We start from the raw sequence: 21,611 nt of genomic DNA, 5'->3' as shown, positions 1-21,611 counted from the left end.
GTCAGCTGAGTAACTAGGCTATTGGACGTGACTCTATACGCTGTCTTCCAGTCAGCTGAGTAACTAGGCTGTTGGACATGACTCTATACCCTGTCTTCCAGTCAGCTGAGTAACTAGGCTGTTGGACATGACTCTATACCCTGTCTTCCAGTCAGCTGAGTAACTAGGCTGTTGGACATGACTCTATACCCTGTCTTCCAGTCAGCTGAGTAACTAGGCTGTTGGACATGACTCTATACCCTGTCTTCCAGTCAGCTGAGTAACTAGGCTGTTGGACATGACTCTATACCCTGTCTTCCAGTCAGCTGAGTAACTAGGCTGTTGGACATGACTCTATACCCCGTCTTCCAGTCAGCTGAGTAACTAGGCTGTTGGACATGACTCTACACCCTGTCTTCCAGTCAGCTGAGTAACTAGGCTGTTGGACATGACTCTATACCCTGTCTTCCAGTCAGCTGAGTAACTAGGCTGTTGGACATGACTCTACACCCTGTCTTCCAGTCAGCTGAGTAACTAGGCTGTTGGACATGACTCTATACCCTGTCTTCCAGTCAGCTGAGTAACTAGGCTGTTGGACATGACTCTACACCCTGTCTTCCAGTCAGCTGAGTAACTAGGCTGTTGGACATGACTCTATACCCTGTCTTCCAGTCAGCTGAGTAACTAGGCTGTTGGACATGACTCTACACCCTGTCTTCCAGTCAGCTGAGTAACTAGGCTGTTGGACATGACTCTATACCCTGTCTTCCAGTCAGCTGAGTAACTAGGCTGTTGGACATGACTCTATACCCTGTCTTCCAGTCAGCTGAGTAACTAGGCTGTTGGACATGACTCTATACCCTGTCTTCCAGTCAGCTGAGTAACTAGGCTGTTGGACATGACTCTATACCCTGTCTTCCAGTCAGCTGAGTAACTAGGCTGTTGGACATGACTCTACACCCTGTCTTCCAGTCAGCTGAGTAACTAGGCTGTTGGACATGACTCTATACCCTGTCTTCCAGTCAGCTGAGTAACTAGGCAGTTGGACATGACTCTATACCCTGTCTTCCAGTCAGCTGAGTAACTAGGCTGTTGGACATGACTCTATACCCTGTCTTCCAGTCAGCTGAGTAACTAGGCTGTTGGACATGACTCTATACCCTGTCTTCCAGTCAGCTGAGTAACTAGGCAGTTGGACATTACTCTATACCCCGTCTTCCAGTCAGCTGAGTAACTAGGCTGTTGGACATGACTCTATACCCTGTCTTCCAGTCAGCTGAGTAACTAGGCTGTTGGACATGACTCTATACCCTGTCTTCCAGTCAGCTGAGTAACTAGGCTGTTGGACATGACTCTATACCCCGTCTTCCAGTCAGCTGAGTAACTAGGCTGTTGGACATGACTCTACACCCTGTCTTCCAGTCAGCTGAGTAACTAGGCTGTTGGACATGACTCTATACCCTGTCTTCCAGTCAGCTGAGTAACTAGGCTGTTGGACATGACTCTACACCCTGTCTTCCAGTCAGCTGAGTAACTAGGCTGTTGGACATGACTCTATACCCTGTCTTCCAGTCAGCTGAGTAACTAGGCTGTTGGACATGACTCTACACCCTGTCTTCCAGTCAGCTGAGTAACTAGGCTGTTGGACATGACTCTATACCCTGTCTTCCAGTCAGCTGAGTAACTAGGCTGTTGGACATGACTCTACACCCTGTCTTCCAGTCAGCTGAGTAACTAGGCTGTTGGACATGACTCTATACCCTGTCTTCCAGTCAGCTGAGTAACTAGGCTGTTGGACATGACTCTATACCCTGTCTTCCAGTCAGCTGAGTAACTAGGCTGTTGGACATGACTCTATACCCTGTCTTCCAGTCAGCTGAGTAACTAGGCTGTTGGACATGACTCTATACCCTGTCTTCCAGTCAGCTGAGTAACTAGGCTGTTGGACATGACTCTACACCCTGTCTTCCAGTCAGCTGAGTAACTAGGCTGTTGGACATGACTCTATACCCTGTCTTCCAGTCAGCTGAGTAACTAGGCAGTTGGACATGACTCTATACCCTGTCTTCCAGTCAGCTGAGTAACTAGGCTGTTGGACATGACTCTATACCCTGTCTTCCAGTCAGCTGAGTAACTAGGCTGTTGGACATGACTCTATACCCTGTCTTCCAGTCAGCTGAGTAACTAGGCAGTTGGACATTACTCTATACCCCGTCTTCCAGTCAGCTGAGTAACTAGGCTGTTGGACATGACTCTATACCCTGTCTTCCAGTCAGCTGAGTAACTAGGCTGTTGGACATGACTCTACACCCTGTCTTCCAGTCAGCTGAGTAACTAGGCTGTTGGACATGACTCTATACCCTGTCTTCCAGTCAGCTGAGTAACTAGGCAGTTGGACATGACTCTATACCCTGTCTTCCAGTCAGCTGAGTAACTAGGCTGTTGGACATGACTCTACACCCTGTCTTCCAGTCAGCTGAGTAACTAGGCTGTTGGACATGACTCTACACCCTGTCTTCCAGTCAGCTGAGTAACTAGGCAGTTGGACATGACTCTATACCCTGTCTTCCAGTCATCTGAGTAACTAGGCTGTTGGACATGACTCTATACCCTGTCTTCCAGTCAGCTGAGTAACTAGGCTGTTGGACATGACTCTACACCCTGTCTTCCAGTCAGCTGAGTAACTAGGCTGTTGGACATGACTCTACACCCTGTCTTCCAGTCATCTGAGTAACTAGGCTGTTGGACATGACTCTACACCCTGTCTTCCAGTCAGCTGAGTAACTAGGCTGTTGGACATGACTCTACACCCTGTCTTCCAGTCAGCTGAGTAACTAGGCTGTTGGACATGACTCTATACCCTGTCTTCCAGTCAGCTGAGTAACTAGGCTGTTGGACATGACACTATACCCTGTCTTCCAGTCAGCTGAGTAACTAGGCTGTTGGACATGACTCTATACCCTGTCTTCCAGTCAGCTGAGTAACTAGGCTGTTGGACATGACTCTATACCCTGTCTTCCAGTCAGCTGAGTAACTAGGCTGTTGGACATGACTCTATACCCTGTCTTCCAGTCAGCTGAGTAACTAGGCTGTTGGACATGACTCTATACCCTGTCTTCCAGTCAGCTGAGTAACTAGGCTGTTGGACATGACTCTATACCCTGTCTTCCAGTCAGCTGAGTAACTAGGCTGTTGGACATGACTCTATACCCTGTCTTCCAGTCAGCTGAGTAACTAGGCTGTTGGACATGACTCTATACCCTGTCTTCCAGTCAGCTGAGTAACTAGGCTGTTGGACGTGACTCTATTCCCTGTCTTCCAGTCAGCTGAGTAACTAGGCTGTTGGACATGACTCTATACCCTGTCTTCCAGTCAGCTGAGTAACTAGGCTGTTGGACGTGACTCTATTCCCTGTCTTCCAGTCAGCTGAGTAACTAGGCTGTTGGACATGACTCTATTCCCTGTCTTCCAGTCAGCTGAGTAACTAGGCTGTTGGACATGACTCTATACCCTGTCTTCCAGTCAGCTGAGTAACTAGGCTGTTGGACATGACTCTATACCCTGTCTTCCAGTCAGCTGAGTAACTAGGCTGTTGGACATGACTCTATACCCTGTCTTCTAGTCAGCTGAGTAACTAGGCTGTTGGACATGACTCTATACCCTGTCTTCCAGTCAGCTGAGTAACTAGGCTGTTGGACGTGACTCTATACCCTGTCTTCCAGTCAGCTGAGTAACTAGGCTGTTGGACATGACTCTATACGCTGTCTTCCAGTCAGCTGAGTAACTAGGCTGTTGGACATGACTCTATACCCTGTCTTCCAGTCAGCTGAGTAACTAGGCAGTTGGACATGACTCTATACCCTGTCTTCCAGTCAGCTGAGTAACTAGGCTGTTGGACATGACTCTATACCCTGTCTTCCAGTCAGCTGAGTAACTAGGCTGTTGGACATGACTCTATACCCTGTCTTCCAGTCAGCTGAGTAACTAGGCTGTTGGACATGACTCTACACCCTGTCTTCCAGTCAGCTGAGTAACTAGGCTGTTGGACATGACTCTACACCCTTACTTCCAGTCAGCTGAGTAACTAGGCTGTTGGACATGACTCTATACCCTGTCTTCCAGTCAGCTGAGTAACTAGGCAGTTGGACATTACTCTATACCCCGTCTTCCAGTCAGCTGAGTAACTAGGCAGTTGGACATGACTCTATACCCTGTCTTCCAGTCAGCTGAGTAACTAGGCAGTTGGACATGACTCTATACCCTGTCTTCCAGTCAGCTGAGTAACTAGGCTGTTGGACATGACTCTATACCCTGTCTTCCAGTCAGCTGAGTAACTAGGCTGTTGGACATGACTCTATACGCTGTCTTCCAGTCAGCTGAGTAACTAGGCTGTTGGACATGACTCTATACCCTGTCTTCCAGTCAGATTATAAACTCTGTCAGTCCGTTGCTGCTGTACCAGACATGATGGGTCATTTCCTGTGTGGTTCTGAGGAGCCCTGTGACCTTCTCGTTACGGGATGTGAAAAAGGAAGTACCTGTCTTCCTCTCCAGTCTACCACAGGATAGTGGTGTAAAGTATTTAAGTAAAAATACTTTAGAGTACTACTTACGTAGTTTTTGAGGTATCTGTACTTTACTATTTATATTTATGACAACTTTTACTTCACTACATTCCCAAAGCAAATAATGTACTTTTTACTCCTTAAATTTTCCCTGCAACCTTCCAGTTACTAGTCCAACGCTCTAACCACTAGGCTACCATGCCGCCCCACTAGGCTACCCTGCCGCCCCACTAGGCTACCCTGCCGCCCCACTAGGCTACCCTGCCGCCCCACTAGGCTACCCTGCCGCCCCACTAGGCTACCCTGCCGCCCTACTAGGCTACCCTACCGACCCACTAGGCTACCCTGCCGCCCCACTAGGCTATCCTGCCGCCCCACTAGGCTACCCTGCCGCCCCTGGGTGAATTTAACTTTTACTTGAGTCATTTTCTATTAAGGTATCTTTACCTTTACTCCAGGATGATAATTAGGTACTTTTTCCACCACTGCCAGAGGACCTGTTTAGGAATCTACACCGAGTGTACAAAACATTAAGAACACTTCCCTAATATTGCATTGCACCCCCGTTTGACCTCAGAACAGCATTCAATTCATTGTGGCGTGGACTCGAATAGGTGTGGAAAGCGTTCCACAGGGAGGCTGGCCCATGTTGACTCCAATGCTTCCCACAGCTGTGTCACTAGAAACTGAAGGAGTGTGACAGAAACCGGTGCTCCTGTCACCTACTTACTACCAGACCCCGTTCAAAGGCACTTCAACCTTTTGTCTTGCCCATTCACCCTCTGAATAACACACACAATCCATGTCTCAAGGCTTAACCCTCCTTATTTAACCCGTCTCCTTCCCTTCATCTACACGGATTGAAGTGGATTTAACAAGTGACGTCAATAAGGGATCATATCTTTCACCTGGATTCACCTGGTCAGTCTGTGTCATGCAAAGAGCAGATGTTCTTAATGTTTTGTAAACTCAGTGTATAGATATGCCTTGGCTTTGACCAATACCTCCTCCATTTCCCTAACTTTAAATAAGTCGGGTACCACACAGTGTTCATAGAGCAAGTAAGGTGTTGGTGTTGTCACTGGGCTGAGCGAGTGGGTTTAGGGGTGGGAAAGGGCACAGAGGAGTAACATGAGGTGGCATGAGGGTGAGAAGGGTGAGGGAAGAGAGGCAGTGAGAAGGGTGAGGAAAGAGAGGCAGTGAGAAGGGTGAGGAAAGAGAGGCAGTGAGAAGGGTGAGGGAAGAGAAAGAGAGGCAGTGAAAAGGGTGAGGAAAGAGAGGCAGTGAGAAGGGTGAGGAAAGAGAGGCAGTGAGAAGGGTGAGGGAAGAGAAAGAGAGGCAGTGAGAAGGGTGAGGGAAGAGAGAGAGAGGCAGTGAGAAGGAAAGAGAGAGAGGCAGTGAGAAGGGTGAGGGAAGAGAGGCAGTGAGAAGGGTGAGGAAAGAGAGGCAGTGAGAAGGGTGAGGAAAGAGAGAGAGGCAGTGAGAAGGGTGAGGAAAGAGAGAGAGGCAGTGAGAAGGGTGAGGAAAGAGAGAGAGGCAGTGAAAAGGGTGAGGGAAGAGAGAGAGGCAGTGAGAAGGGTGAGGAAAGAGAGAGAGGCAGTGAGAAGGGTGAGGAAAGAGAGGCAGTGAGAAGGGTGAGGAAAGAGAGGCAGTGAGAAGGGTGAGGAAAGAGAGGCAGTGAGAAGGGTGAGGGAAGAGAGAGAGGCAGTGAGAAGGGTGAGGAAAGAGAGAGAGGCAGTGAGAAGGGTGAGGAAAGAGAGAGAGGCAGTGAAAAGGGTGAGGGAAGAGAGAGAGGCAGTGAGAAGGGTGAGGAAAGAGAGAGAGGCAGTGAGAAGGGTGAGGAAAGAGAGAGAGGCAGTGAAAAGGGTGAGGAAAGAGAGAGAGGCAGTGAGAAGGGTGAGGAAAGAGAGAGAGGCAGTGAGAAGGGTGAGGAAAGAGAGAGAGGCAGTGAGAAGGGTGAGGAAAGAGAGGCAGTGAGAAGGGTGAGGGAAGAGAGAGAGGCAGTGAGAAGGGTGAGGGAAGAGAGAGAGGCAGTGAGAAGGGTGAGGGAAGAGAGGCAGTGAGAAGGGTGAGGGAAGAGAGGCAGTGAGAAGGGTGAGGAAAGAGAGAGAGGCAGTGAGAAGGGTGAGGGAAGAGAGAGAGGCAGTGAGAAGGGTGAGGAAAGAGAGAGGCAGTGAGAAGGGTGAGGAAAGAGAGAGAGGCAGTGAAAAGGGTGAGGGAAGAGAGAGAGGCAGTGAGAAGGGTGAGGAAAGAGAGAGAGGCAGTGAGAAGGGTGAGGAAAGAGAGAGAGGCAGTGAAAAGGGTGAGGAAAGAGAGAGAGGCAGTGAGAAGGGTGAGGAAAGAGAGAGAGGCAGTGAGAAGGGTGAGGAAAGAGAGAGAGGCAGTGAGAAGGGTGAGGAAAGAGAGGCAGTGAGAAGGGTGAGGGAAGAGAGAGAGGCAGTGAGAAGGGTGAGGGAAGAGAGAGAGGCAGTGAGAAGGGTGAGGGAAGAGAGGCAGTGAGAAGGGTGAGGAAAGAGAGAGAGGCAGTGAGAAGGGTGAGGGAAGAGAGAGAGGCAGTGAGAAGGGTGAGGGAAGAGAAAGAGGCAGTGAGAAGGGTGAGGGAAGAGAGAGAGGCAGTGAGAAGGGTGAGGAAGGTGTTGAAAGAGAAGGAGACAGGAACATTGTGGCATAGTGTGTCTAGCCTCTACTTTTGTGTGTCCACCCAGTTCAGAATGTTAAACTGCTGTTTTCTTCTAGGCAACTACTGAAGACGGAGCTGGGCTCTTTCTTTACTGAATACCTCCAGGTAAGAGACTGTCTCTCTGCACCTCAGCACTGATATTAACATTACTCTGATACTACTAACGTTACTCTGGTATTACTAACATTACTCTGCTATTAACATTACTCTGGTATTACTAACATTACTCTGGTATTACTAACATTACTATGGTATTACTAACATTACTCTGATATTAACATTACTCTGATATTACTAACGTTACTCTGGTATTACTAACATTACTCTGGTATTACTAACATTACTATGGGATTACTAACATTACTCTGGTATCACTAACATTACTTTGATATTAACGTTACTCTGATATTACTAACATTACTCTGGTATTACTAACATTACTCTGGTATTAACATTGCTCTGGTATTACTACCATTACTCTGATAGTAACGTTGCGCCAACATCACAAGTAGTACTCTGCTATTACTAACATTACTCTGCTATTACTAACATTACTCTGATATTACTAACATTATTCCGATATTAACATTACTATGATATTACTAACGTTACTCCGGTATTACTAACATTACTCTGATGCCGCTAACATTACTCTGATATTATCAACATTACTCTGATATTACTGTCGTTACTCTGATATTATTAACATTCCTCTGATATCAACATTACTCTGATATTAACATTACTCTGATATTAACATTACTCTGATGTTAACATTACTCTGATATTAACATTACTCGGATATTAACATTACTCCGATGTTAACATTACTCTGATATTAACATTACTCGGATATTAACATTACTCTGATGTTAACATTACTCTGATATTAACATTACTCTGATCTTTCTAACATTACTCTGATATTACTAGCATTACTCTGATAGTACTAACATTACTCTGATAGTAACATTACTCTGATATTAACATTACTCTGATATGACTAATATTACTCTGATATTAACAACATTACTCTGCTATTACTCTGACATTACCAACATTACTCTGATATTAACATTACTCTGATATTACTAACATTACTCTGATATTACCAACATTACTCTGGTATTACTAACATTACTCTGATGTTACCGGCATTACTCTGATATTTCTAACATTACTTTGACATTACCAACATTACTCTGATATTACTCTGATATTGACAACATTACTCTGATATTTCTAACATTACTCTGATATTACTAACATTACTCTGATATTGCCAACATTACTCTGCTATTACCAACATTACTTTGCTATTACTAACATTACTCCGATATTGACATTACTCCCATATTACCAACATTACTCCGATATTACTAACATTACTCTGATATTACTAACATTACTCTGGTATCACTAACATTACTCCGGTGGTAACATTACTCTGATATTACTAACATTACTCCGATATTAACATTACTCTTAATATATTTTTTTTAAAGTCCTGGTTGTAGAATGTGAATCCTTGTTTTCTTTCCTCCTCTGCAGAATCAGCTGCTGACAAAGGGAATGGTGATACTGAGGGACAAAATGCGTTTCTATGAAGGTATGAATCATATTACATTACTAATACAATAAAGATGTAGCACTACTTACTAATACAATAAAGATGTAGCACTACTTACTAATACAATAAAGATGTAGCACTACTTACTAATACAATAAAGATGTAGCACTACTTACTAATACAATAAAGATGTAGCACTACTTACTAATACAATAAAGATGTAGCACTACTTACTAATACAATAAAGATGTAGCACTACTTACTAATACAATAAAGATGTAGCACTACTTACTAATACAATAAAGATGTAGCACTACTTACTAATACAATAAAGATGTAGCACTACTTACTAATACAATAAAGATGTAGCACTACTTACTAATACAATAAAGATGTAGCACTACTTACTAATACAATAAAGATGTAGCACTACTTACTAATACAATAAAGATGTAGCACTACTTACTAATACAATAAAGATGTAGCACTACTTACTAATACAATAAAGATGTAGCACTACTTACTAATACAATAAAGATGTAGCACTACTTACTAATACAATAAAGATGTAGCACTACTTACTAATACAATAAAGATGTAGCACTACTTACTAATACAATAAAGATGTAGCACTACTTACTAATACAATAAAGATGTAGCACTACTTACTAATACAATAAAGATGTAGCACTACTTACTAATACAATAAAGATGTAGCACTACTTACTAATACAATAAAGATGTAGCACTACTTACTAATACAATAAAGATGTAGCACTACTTACTAATACAATAAAGATGTAGCACTACTTACTAATACAATAAAGATGTAGCACTACTTACTAATACAATAAAGATGTAGCACTACTTACTAATACAATAAAGATGTAGCACTACTTACTAATACAATAAAGATGTAGCACTACTTACTAATACAATAAAGATGTAGCACTACTTACTAATACAATAAAGATGTAGCACTACTTACTAATACAATAAAGATGTAGCACTACTTACTAATACAATAAAGATGTAGCACTACTTACTAATACAATAAAGATGTAGCACTACTTACTAATACAATAAAGATGTAGTACTACTTACTAATACAATAAAGATGTAGCACTACTTACTAATACAATAAAGATGTAGCACTACTTACTAATACAATAAAGATGTAGCACTACTTACTAATACAATAAAGATGTAGCACTACTTACTAATACAATAAAGATGTAGTACTACTTACTAATACAATAAAGATGTAGCACTACTTACTAATACAATAAAGATGTAGCACTACTTACTAATACAATAAAGATGTAGCACTACTTACTAATACAATAAAGATGTAGCACTACTTACTAATACAATAAAGATGTAGCACTACTTACTAATACAATAAAGATGTAGCACTACTTACTAATACAATAAAGATGTAGCACTACTTACTAATACAATAAAGATGTAGCACTACTTACTAATACAATAAAGATGTAGCACTACTTACTAATACAATAAAGATGTAGCACTGTTTGAAGTACTGTCTGAAGTACTGTTGTAGCGCTGTTTGAAGTACTGTCATAGTACTGCTTGAAGTACGGTTGTAGTACTGTTTGAAGTACTGTTCTTGTACTGTATGAAATACTGTTGTAGTACTGTTTGAAGTACTGTCGTAGTACTGTTTGAAGTACTGTCGTAGTACTGTTTGAAGTACTGTCGTAGTACTGTTTGAAGTACTGTCATGGTGCTGTTTGAAGTACTGTTGTAGTACTGTTTGAAGTACTGTTTGAAGTACTGTCGTAGTACTGTTTGAAATACTGTTGAAGAACTGTTTGAAGTGATGTTTGAAGTGATGTTTGAAGTACTGTCGTAGTACTGTTTGAAGTACTGTCATAGCATTGTTTGAAGTACTGTCACAGTACTGTTTGAAGTACTGGTTGGTCATAATGTAGCCTATTGTGTCCCATTATCGTCTCTGTTGAGGTATAGTCAAGTGGTGAAGATGCTGAAACCACCTGACCCTGACATCAAGTACACAGCTTATTTCTGCTGAAGTGCTAGTGTCATGGCGACCAGACAGGAAGTGTTACTAACGTCACAGACCTCAGACCACAAATGGGAGATTTGACATTGTTGAAGACTTTGAACCAGGCCTCGTCCCTCACCCTCCTCTCCTTCCTCCCTCCCTTTACTGCCTCTCTTCGGTTCCTCGTCTGGTGTCAGTCAGCTTCTTACAATAGAACCCTTTCAAAATGACTTGTCCTCTTCAGATGGTTGAACCCAGTAGCCCTCTGCTCCAGCCGTGACCCAGCCGTCCCCGCCACCGTGACCCAGCCGCTCCCTGCCACCGTGACCCAGTGGCCCACACCACTGTGCCATTTGGCAGCACTGCTCAGAAACAGCTAACTGATAACTAAATCTCTCTCCGGATTCCCTCTGCCACAAGCAGGTCTCAGATCTCAGTGTGTGTGAGAGATGGGGTGTTGATGCATCTCTCTGCTGGTGTTAGTGCCTTTCAGGATCTGTATCTGTGACAAACCATGAGAAATTACAACACATCAAACATAGAACATTCACACTTTTTTTGAGTCCATGCTAATTAGCACCATTGCTACTTTCTGATTGGTTATTTTGACTTCCGGGTTGTCTCCAGGTCAGAAGCTATTGGACTCCTTGGCAGAGACGTGGGACTTCTTCTTCTGTGATGTTCTGTCCATGCTTCAGGCTATCTTCTACCCAGTACAGGTACAGTTACTCATTTTGGGTGTCAGTACTGTCTAGATTTAGTTGCAGCAGGTCCAGCTGTAGAACATGTGAGGTGCTGGTGATCCGCTCCGGTGAGCTCCTGCCCAAGTCAAGGCACTGGTTACTTCTCCCTGTGGTGTTTCCGTTGTATTCAGACAACTAAAAAGCAACATACAGTAACATACAGCAACATACAGTAACATACAGTAACATACAGCAACATACAGTAACATACAGTAACATACAGTAACATACAGCAACATACAGCAACATACAGTAACATACAGTAACATACAGCAACACACAGCAACATACAGTAACATACAGTAACATACAGCAACATACAGTAACATACAGTAACATACAGCAACATACAGTAACATACAGTAGCATACAGTAGCATACAGTAGCATACAGTAACATACAGCAACATACAGCAACATACAGCAACATACAGTAACATACAGCAACATACAGTAACATACAGTAGCATACAGCAACATACAGTAACATACAGCAACATACAGTAACATACAGTAGCATACAGTAACATACAGTAACATACAGCAACATACAGTAACATACAGTAACATACAGCAACATACAGTAACATACAGTAACATACAGTAACATACAGCAACATACAGTAACATACAGTAACATACAGCAACATACAGTAGCATACAGTAACATACAGTAACATACAGCAACATACAGTAACATACAGCAACATACAGTAACATACAGTAACATACAGTAACATACAGCAACATACAGTAACATACAGTAACATACAGTAACATACAGCAACATACAGTAACATACAGTAACATACAGTATCCACTTGAACAGTAAGTTATTACATACAGTCCAGTGCACATTCTTACACAACAGAGTTTTCCAAAACAAATCAGGAGAATTTGATAGATTTTCCAAAAGCATTTCAACATAGAATAGAATGTTGAGTGGCCCTAAGCATGGTGTGTGTGTGTGTCTCTCTCTCTCTCTGTGTGTCTCTGTGTGTAGGTGTGTCTCTCTCTCTCTCTCTCTCTCTCTCTCTCTGTGTTTCTGTGTGTAGGTGTGTGTCTGTCTCTCTCTCTCTCTCTGTGTCTCTCTCCATGTGTTTCTATGTGTGTGTAATCTCTGTGTGTAATCTCTGTGTGTAATCTCTGTGTGTAATCTCTGTGTGTAGGTGTGTGTCTGTCTCTCTCTGTGTCTCTCTCTCCATGTGTTTCTATGTGTGTGTAATCTCTGTGTGTAATCTCTGTGTGTAATCTCTGTGTGTAATCTCTGTGTGTAATCTCCACCAGGGTAAGGAGCCATCGGTGCGGCAGCTGGCCCTGCTTCACTTCAGGAGCATTATCACTCTGAACATCAAGCTAGAGGACGCCCTGTCCCGCCCCCGCGCCCGTGTCCCCCCCTCTATCATACAGATGTTACTGATACTGCAGGTAGGGAGGCACACACACACACACACACACACACACACACACACACAGTCAAACACGTACAGAGGTGTGCACTCAGACACACACATAAGGACTCAAATGAAATGTTATTTGTCACATGGTAAACAACAGGGTGTAGACTAACCGTGAAATGCTGACTGACAGGTCTTCTTCCCAACAATGTAGAGAAAAATAGAAAGATAATAACACCAGGAATAAATACACAATGAGTAACAATGAGTTGATGTGCAGGGGTACGAGGTAATAACTTGACTATATATATGAGGTACCAGTACTGAGTTGATGTGCAGGGGTACGAGGTAATAACTTGACTATATACACGAGGTACCAGTACTGAGTTGATGTGCAGGGGTACGAGGTAATAACTTGACTACATACACGAGGTATCAGTACTGAGTTGATGTGCAGGGGTACGAGGTAATAACTTGACTATATACACAAGGTACCAGTACTGAGTTGATGTGCAGGGGTACGAGGTAATAACTTGACTATATACACGGGGTACGAGGTAATAACTTGGCTGTATACACGGGGTGCCAGTACTGAGTTGATGTGCTGGGGTACGAGGTAATAACTTGAGGTACCAGTACTGAGTTGATGTGTAGGGGTACGAGGTAATAACTTGACTATATACACGGGGTACGAGGTAATAACTTGACTATATACACAGGGTACGAGGTAATAACTTGACTATATACACAAGGTACCAGTACTGAGTTGATGTGCAGGGGTACGAGGTAATAACTTGACTATATACACAGGGTACGAGGTAATAACTTGACTATATACACAAGGTACCAGTACTGAGTTGATGTGCAGGGGTACGAGGTAATAACTTGACTATATACACGAGGTACCAGTACTGAGTTGATGTGCAGGGGTACCAGGTACCAGTACTGAGTTGATGTGCAGGGGTACGAGGTAATAACTTGACAATATACACAGGGTACCAGTACTGAGTTGATGTGCAGGGGTACGAGGTAATAACTTGACTATATACACGAGGTACCAGTACTGAGTTGATGTGCAGGGGTACGAGGTAATAACATGACTATATACACGGGGTACCAGTACTGAGTTGATGTGCAGGGGTACGAGGTAATAACTTGACTATATACACGAGGTACCAGTACTGAGTTGATGTGCAGGGGTACCAGGTACCAGTACTGAGTTGATGTGCAGGGGTACGAGGTAATAACTTGACAATATACACAGGGTACCAGTACTGAGTTGATGTGCAGGGGTACAAGGTAATAACTTGACTATATACACGAGGTACCAGTACTGAGTTGATGTGCAGGGGTACCAGGTACCAGTACTGAGTTGATGTGCAGGGGTACGAGGTAATAACGTGACTATATACACGGGGTACCAGTACTGAGTTGATGTGCAGGGGTACGAGGTAATAACTTGACTATATACACGGGGTACCAGTACTGAGTTGATGTGCAGGGGTACGAGGTAATAACATGACTATATACACGGGGTACCAGTACTGAGTTGATGTGCAGGGGTACGAGGTAATAACTTGACTATATACACGAGGTACCAGTACTGAGTTGATGTGCAGGGGTACGAGGTAATAACTTGACTATATACACGGGGTACCCGTACTGAGTTGATGTGCAGGGGTATGAGGTAATGACTTGACTATATACACGAGGTACCAGTACTGAGTTGATGTGCAGGGGTACGAGGTAATAACTTGACTATATACACGGGGTACCAGTAATGAGTTGATGTGCAGGGGTACGAGGTAATAACTTGACTATATACACGGGGTACCAGTACTGAGTTGATGTGCAGGGGTACGATGTAATTGAGGTAGATATAGGTAGGGATAAAGTGACTAGGCAACAGGATAGATCATAAACAGTAGCAGCAGCTCGTGTGATGAGTCCAAAGAGTTAAATTCTCTGCAGTATCAGAAATAGCAGATGACACCATTTCCTTGATGAACACAACGTCCTGAGCAGAAGCCAGATTGGATGTTTTTTAAATGATCATACAACAGACCACATTTCCACCCTCCACACTCTAATTGACCAACAAGTAAACCAAGGCACAATCTACTCGTGTTTTATAGACTTCAAGAAAACATTTGATTCAATTTGGCACAAATGTCTTTATTTATAAACTAATAGAAAGTGGTATTGGAGGGAAAATATATGATGTTATTTAATCAGTGTACACTAAAAACAAATGGGCTGTTAAATTTGGCAACAAGAAAACAGACATCTTCTCTCAGGGACGTGGAGTGAAACAGGGCTGTCCAATAAGTCCAACACTGTTTAACATCTACATTAATGAATTGGCAAAAACATTAGAAGAATCGGCAGCACCTGGTCTCACCCTACACAACACTGATTTCAAGTGTCTGCTGTACGCAGATGACCTGGTGCTGCTGTTTCCTACTAAGGAGGAGGTACAGCTGCACCTAGATCATCTGCACCGGTTCTGTCAGACCTGGGCTCTGACCGTTAACCACAGGTTCTGTCAGACCTGGGCTCTGACCGTTAACCACAGGTTCTGTCAGACCTGGGCTCTGACCGTTAACCACAGGTTCTGTCAGACCTGGGCTCTGACCGTTAACCACAGGTTCTGTCAGACCTGGGCCCTGACCGTTAATCACAGGTTCTGTCAGACCTGGGCCCTGACCGTTAATCACAGGTTCTGTCAGACCTGGGCCCTGACCGTTAATCACAGGTTCTGTCAGACCTGGGCCCTGACCGTTAATCACAGGTTCTGTCAGACCTGGGCCCTGACCGTTAATCACAGGTTCTGTCAGACCTGGGCCCTGACCGTTAATCACAGGTTCTGTCAGACCTGGGCTCTGACCGTTAATCACAGGTTCTGTCAGACCTGGGCTCTGACCGTTAACCACAGGTTCTGTCAGACCTGGGCCCTGACCGTTAACCACAGGTTCTGTCAGACCTGGGCCCTGACCGTTAACCACAGGTTCTGTCAGACCTGGGCCCTGACCGTTAACCACAGGTTCTGTCAGACCTGGGCCCTGACCGTTAATCACAGGTTCTGTCAGACCTGGGCCCTGACCGTTAACCACAGGTTCTGTCAGACCTGGGCCCTGACCGTTAACCACAGGTTCTGTCAGACCTGGGCCCTGACCGTTAACCACAGGTTCTGTCAGACCTGGGCCCTGACCGTTAACCACAGGTTCTGTCAGACCTGGGCTCTGACCGTTAATCACAGGTTCTGTCAGACCTGGGCTCTGACCGTTAACCACAGGTTCTGTCAGACCTGGGCTCTGACCGTTAATCACAGGTTCTGTCAGACCTGGGCTCTGACCGTTAATCACAGGTTCTGTCAGACCTGGGCTCTGACCGTTAACCACAGGTTCTGTCAGACCTGGGCTCTGACCGTTAACCACAGGTTCTGTCAGACCTGGGCTCTGACCGTTAACCACAGGTTCTGTCAGACCTGGGCTCTGACCGTTAATCACAGGTTCTGTCAGACCTGGGCTCTGACCGTTAATCACAGGTTCTGTCAGACCTGGGCTCTGACCGTTAACCACAGGTTCTGTCAGACCTGGGCTCTGACCGTTAATCACAGGTTCTGTCAGACCTGGGCTCTGACCGTTAACCACAGGTTCTGTCAGACCTGGGCTCTGACCGTTAATCACAGGTTCTGTCAGACCTGGGCTCTGACCGTTAATCACAGGTTCTGTCAGACCTGGGCTCTGACCGTTAATCACAGGTTCTGTCAGACCTGGGCTCTGACCGTTAACCACAGGTTCTGTCAGACCTGGGCTCTGACCGTTAATCACAGGTTCTGTCAGACCTGGGCTCTGACCGTTAACCACAGGTTCTGTCAGACCTGGGCTCTGACCGTTAATCACAGGTTCTGTCAGACCTGGGCTCTGACCGTTAATCACAGGTTCTGTCAGACCTGGGCTCTGACCGTTAATCACAGGTTCTGTCAGACCTGGGCTCTGACCGTTAATCACAGGTTCTGTCAGACCTGGGCTCTGACCGTTAACCACAGGTTCTGTCAGACCTGGGCTCTGACCGTTAACCACAGGTTCTGTCAGACCTGGGCTCTGACCGTTAATCACAGGTTCTGTCAGACCTGGGCTCTGACCGTTAATCACAGGTTCTGTCAGACCTGGGCTCTGACCGTTAACCACAGGTTCTGTCAGACCTGGGCTCTGACCGTTAATCACAGGTTCTGTCAGACCTGGGCTCTGACCGTTAATCACAGGTTCTGTCAGACCTGGGCTCTGACCGTTAATCACAGGTTCTGTCAGACCTGGGCTCTGACCGTTAATCACAGGTTCTGTCAGACCTGGGCCCTGACCTTTAATCACAGGTTCTGTCAGACCTGGGCTCTGACCGTTAATCACAGGTTCTGTCAGACCTGGGCCCTGACCTTTAATCACAGGTTCTGTCAGACCTTGGCTCTGAAAAAAAAAACTGAAATAATGATATTCGAAAAAAGGTCTGGAAATCAGGATGAAAAATATACATTATATTTGGACACAGTTCTATTAGAACCCACCAAAACCTACACATATCTAGGACTAAATATCAGCAACACAGGAAGCCTTCACATGGCTGTGAAACGACACATATCTAGGACTAAATATCAGCAACACAGGAAGCGTACACATGGCTGTGAAACGACACATATCCAGGACTAAATATCAGCAACACAGGAAGCGTACACATGGCTGTGAAACGACACATATCTAGGACTAAATATCAGCAACACAGGAAGCGTACACATGGCTGTGAAACGACACATATCTAGGACTAAATATCAGCAACACAGGAAGCGTACACATGGCTGTGAAACGACACATATCTAGGACTAAATATCAGCAACACAGGAAGCCTTCACATGGCTGTGAAACGACACATATCTAGGACTAAATATCAGCAACACAGGAAGCGTACACATGGCTGTGAAACGACACATATCTAGGACTAAATATCAGCAACACAGGAAGCCTTCACATGGCTGTGAAACGACACATATCTAGGACAAAATAACATCAACACAGGAAGCGTACACATGGCTGTGAAGGAGCTGAGAGACGAAGCAGGAAGAGCATTCTATGCCATTAAAAGTAACATTAAAATCGAAATTTCAATTAGAATCTGGCAACAACAAAAAAGCTCATCAGTTGTTGAACCAGTTGCTCTATATGGCAGTGAAGTACGGGGTCCACCATCTAATAATTAATTCACCAAATGGGACAAACATCCAATTGAAATACTGCATGCAGAGTTTTGCCAGACTGTGTTGCAAGTGCAAAGAAAACCTCCAAATAATGCATGTAGAGCAGAATTGGACCAATACCCCCTCCTCATTCAAATAGAGACATCACATTTTCCAACCATCTAAAAACAAGTGACCCCAAAACATTCCATCACACAGCTCTGCAGTGTCAAGAGATGAAACAAGAGAAGAGTCCCCTCAGTCAGCTGGTTCTGAGGCTCAGTTCACCAACCCAAACCAACCCCATAGAGCCTCAGGACAGCAGTCAGCCAGCTGGTTCTGAGGCTCAGTTTACCAACCCAAACCAACCCCATAGAGCCTCAGGACAGCAGTCAGCCAGCTGGTTCTGAGGCTCAGTTCACCAACCCAAACCAACCCCATAGAGCCTCAGGACAGCACTCAGCCAGCTGGTTCTGAGGCTCAGTTCACCAACCCAAACCAACCCCATAGAGCCTCAGGACAGCACTCAGCCAGCTGGTTCTGAGGCTCAGTTCACCAACCCAAACCAACCCCATAGAGCCTCAGGACAGCAGTCAGCCAGCTGGTTCTGAGGCTCAGTTCACTGACCCAAACCAACCCCATAGAGCCTCAGGACAGCAGTCAGCCAGCTGGTTCTGAGGCTCAGTTCACCAACCCAAACCAACCCCATAGAGCCTCAGGACAGCACTCAGCCAGCTGGTTCTGAGACTCAGTTCACCAACCCAAACCAACCCCATAGAGCCTCAGGACAGCACTCAGCCAGCTGGTTCTGAGGCTCAGTTCACCAACCCAAACCAACCCCATAGAGCCTCAGGACAGCAGTCAGCCAGCTGGTTCTGAGGCTCAGTTCACTGACCCAAACCAACCCCATAGAGCCTCAGGACAGCAGTCAGCCAGCTGGTTCTGAGGCTCAGTTCACCAACCCAAACCAACCCCATAGAGCCTCAGGACAGCACTCAGCCAGCTGGTTCTGAGGCTCAGTTCACCAACCCAAACCAACCCCATAGAGCCTCAGGACAGCACTCAGCCAGCTGGTTCTGAGGCTCAGTTCACCAACCCAAACCAACCCCATAGAGCCTCAGGACAACACTCAGCCAGCTGGTTCTGAGGCTCAGTTCACCAACCCAAACCAACCCCATAGAGCCTCAGGACAGCACTCAGCCAACTGGTTCTGAGACTCAGTTCACCAACCCAAACCAACCCCATAGAGCCTCAGGACAGCACTCAGCCAGCTGGTTCTGAGGCTCAGTTCACCAACCCAAACCAACCCCATAGAGCCTCAGGACAGCAGTCAGCCAGCTGGTTCTGAGACTCAGTTCACCAACCCAAACCAACCCCATAGAGCCTCAGGACAGCACTCAGCCAGCTGGTTCTGAGGCTCAGTTCACCAACCCAAACCAACCCCATAGAGCCTCAGCACTCAGAAAATCTGGCCCAACCAAATCATCACAAAACAAAAAGAAAAATATATCACCTATTGGAAAGACACCACAAAACAATCAAAGTAAACTTCAATGCTATTAGTCTCTAAACAGACAGTAGATGGTGGCAGACTATCTGACTACTGTGACTGATAGAAAACTGAGGAAAACACTGACTAGGTACAGACTCAGTGAGCACAGTCTGGCTATAGAGACCGGTCGTCACAGACAAACCTGGCTGCCCAGAGAGGACAGTCTGTCTATAGAGACCGGTCGTCACAGACAAACCTGGCTGCCCAGAGAGGACAGTCTGGCTATAGAGACCAGTCATCACAGACAAACCTGGCTGCCCAGGGAGGACAGTCTGGCTATAGAGACCGGTCGTCACAGACAAACCTGGCTGCCCAGAGAGGACAGTCTGGATATAGAGACTGGTCGTCACAGACAAACCTGGCTGCCCAGAGAGGACAGTCTGTCTATAGAGACCGGTCGTCACAGACAAACCTGGCTGCCCAGAGAGGACAGTCTGGCTATAGAGACCAGTCGTCACAGACAAACCTGGCTGCCCAGGGAGGACAGTCTGGCTATAGAGACCGGTCGTCACAGACAAACCTGGCTGCCCAGAGAGGACAGTCTGGCTATAGAGACCGGTTGTCACAGACAAACCTGGCTGCCCAGAGAGGACAGACAGACAAACCTGGCTGCCCAGAGAGGACAGTCTGGCTATAGAGACCGGTCGTCACAGACAAACCTGGCTGCCCAGAGAGGACAGTCTGGCTATAGACCGGTCGTCACAGACAAACCTGGCTGCCCAGAGAGGACAGTCTGGCTATAGAGACCGGTCGTCACAGACAAACCTGGCTGCCCAGAGAGGACAGTCTGGCTATAGAGACCGGTCGTCACAGACAAACCTGGCTGCCCAGAGAGGACAGTCTGGCTATAGAGACCGGTCGTCACAGACAAACCTGGCTGCCCAGAGAGGACAGTCTGGCTATAGAGACCGGTCGTCACAGACAAACCTGGCTGCCCAGAGAGGACAGTCTGGCTATAGAGACCGGTCGTCACAGACAAACCTGGCTGCCCAGAGAGGACAGTCTGGATATAGAGACCGGTCGTCACAGACAAACCTGGCTGCCCAGAGAGGACAGTCTGGATATAGAGACCGGTCGTCACAGACAAACCTGGCTGCCCAGAGAGGACAGTCTGGGTATAGAGACCGGTCGTCACAGACAAACCTGGCTGCCCAGAGAGGACAGTCTGGCTATAGAGACCGGTCGTCACAGACGAACCTGGCTGCCCAGAGAGGACAGTCTGGCTATAGAGACCGGTCGTCACAGACAAACCTGGCTGCCCAGAGAGGACAGTCTGGCTATAGAGACCGGTCGTCACAGACAAACCTGGCTGCCCAGAGAGGACAGTCTGGCTATAGAGACCGGTCGTCACAGACAAACCTGGCTGCCCAGAGAGGACAGTCTGGCTATAGAGACCGGTCGTCACAGACAAACCTGGCTGCCCAGAGAGGACAGTCTGGCTATAGAGACCGGTCGTCACAGACAAACCTGGCTGCCCAGAGAGGACAGTCTGGCTATAGAGACCGGTCGTCACAGACAAACCTGGCTGCCCAGAGAGGACAGTCTGGCTATAGAGACCGGTCGTCACAGACAAACCTGGCTGCCCAGAGAGGACAGTCTGGCTATAGAGACCGGTCGTCACAGACAAACCTGGCTGCCCAGAGAGGACAGTCTGGCTATAGAGACCGGTTGTCACAGACAAACCTGGCTGCCCAGAGAGGACAGTCTGGATATAGAGACTGGTCGTCACAGACAAACCTGGCTGCCCAGAGAGGACAGGCTGTGCTATAGAGACCGGTCGTCACAGACAAACCTGGCTGCCCAGAGAGGACAGTCTGGCTATAGAGACCGGTCGTCACAGACAAACCTGGCTGCCCAGAGAGGACAGTCT

At 46.0% G+C, this 21,611-nt stretch overlaps 1 protein-coding gene across 5 annotated transcripts in view; it reads left to right on the top strand.

Moving 5' to 3' along the window:
• Nucleotides 1-21,611, top strand: part of LOC110490677 (proline-rich protein 5) — a 65,141-nt gene that overhangs the window by 26,937 nt on the left and 16,593 nt on the right. For all 5 annotated transcript variants that reach the window (XM_090228727.1, XM_090228728.1, XM_090228726.1 and 2 more), the window contains 4 exons: nucleotides 7,281-7,329; nucleotides 8,776-8,833; nucleotides 11,451-11,542; nucleotides 12,853-12,993. In XM_090228727.1, coding sequence (XP_090084853.1) covers nucleotides 7,281-7,329; nucleotides 8,776-8,833; nucleotides 11,451-11,542; nucleotides 12,853-12,993 — 340 coding nt within the window. The remainder of the gene's footprint in view (nucleotides 1-7,280; nucleotides 7,330-8,775; nucleotides 8,834-11,450; nucleotides 11,543-12,852; nucleotides 12,994-21,611) is intronic.

This window comes from Oncorhynchus mykiss, unplaced genomic scaffold, assembly GCF_057628025.1.
Source record: "Oncorhynchus mykiss isolate SJ-2025 unplaced genomic scaffold, ASM5762802v1 scaffold96, whole genome shotgun sequence".
In the NCBI taxonomy this organism is placed as follows: domain Eukaryota; kingdom Metazoa; phylum Chordata; class Actinopteri; order Salmoniformes; family Salmonidae; genus Oncorhynchus; species Oncorhynchus mykiss.
This window is presented reverse-complemented; position numbering and strand designations above follow the sequence as displayed.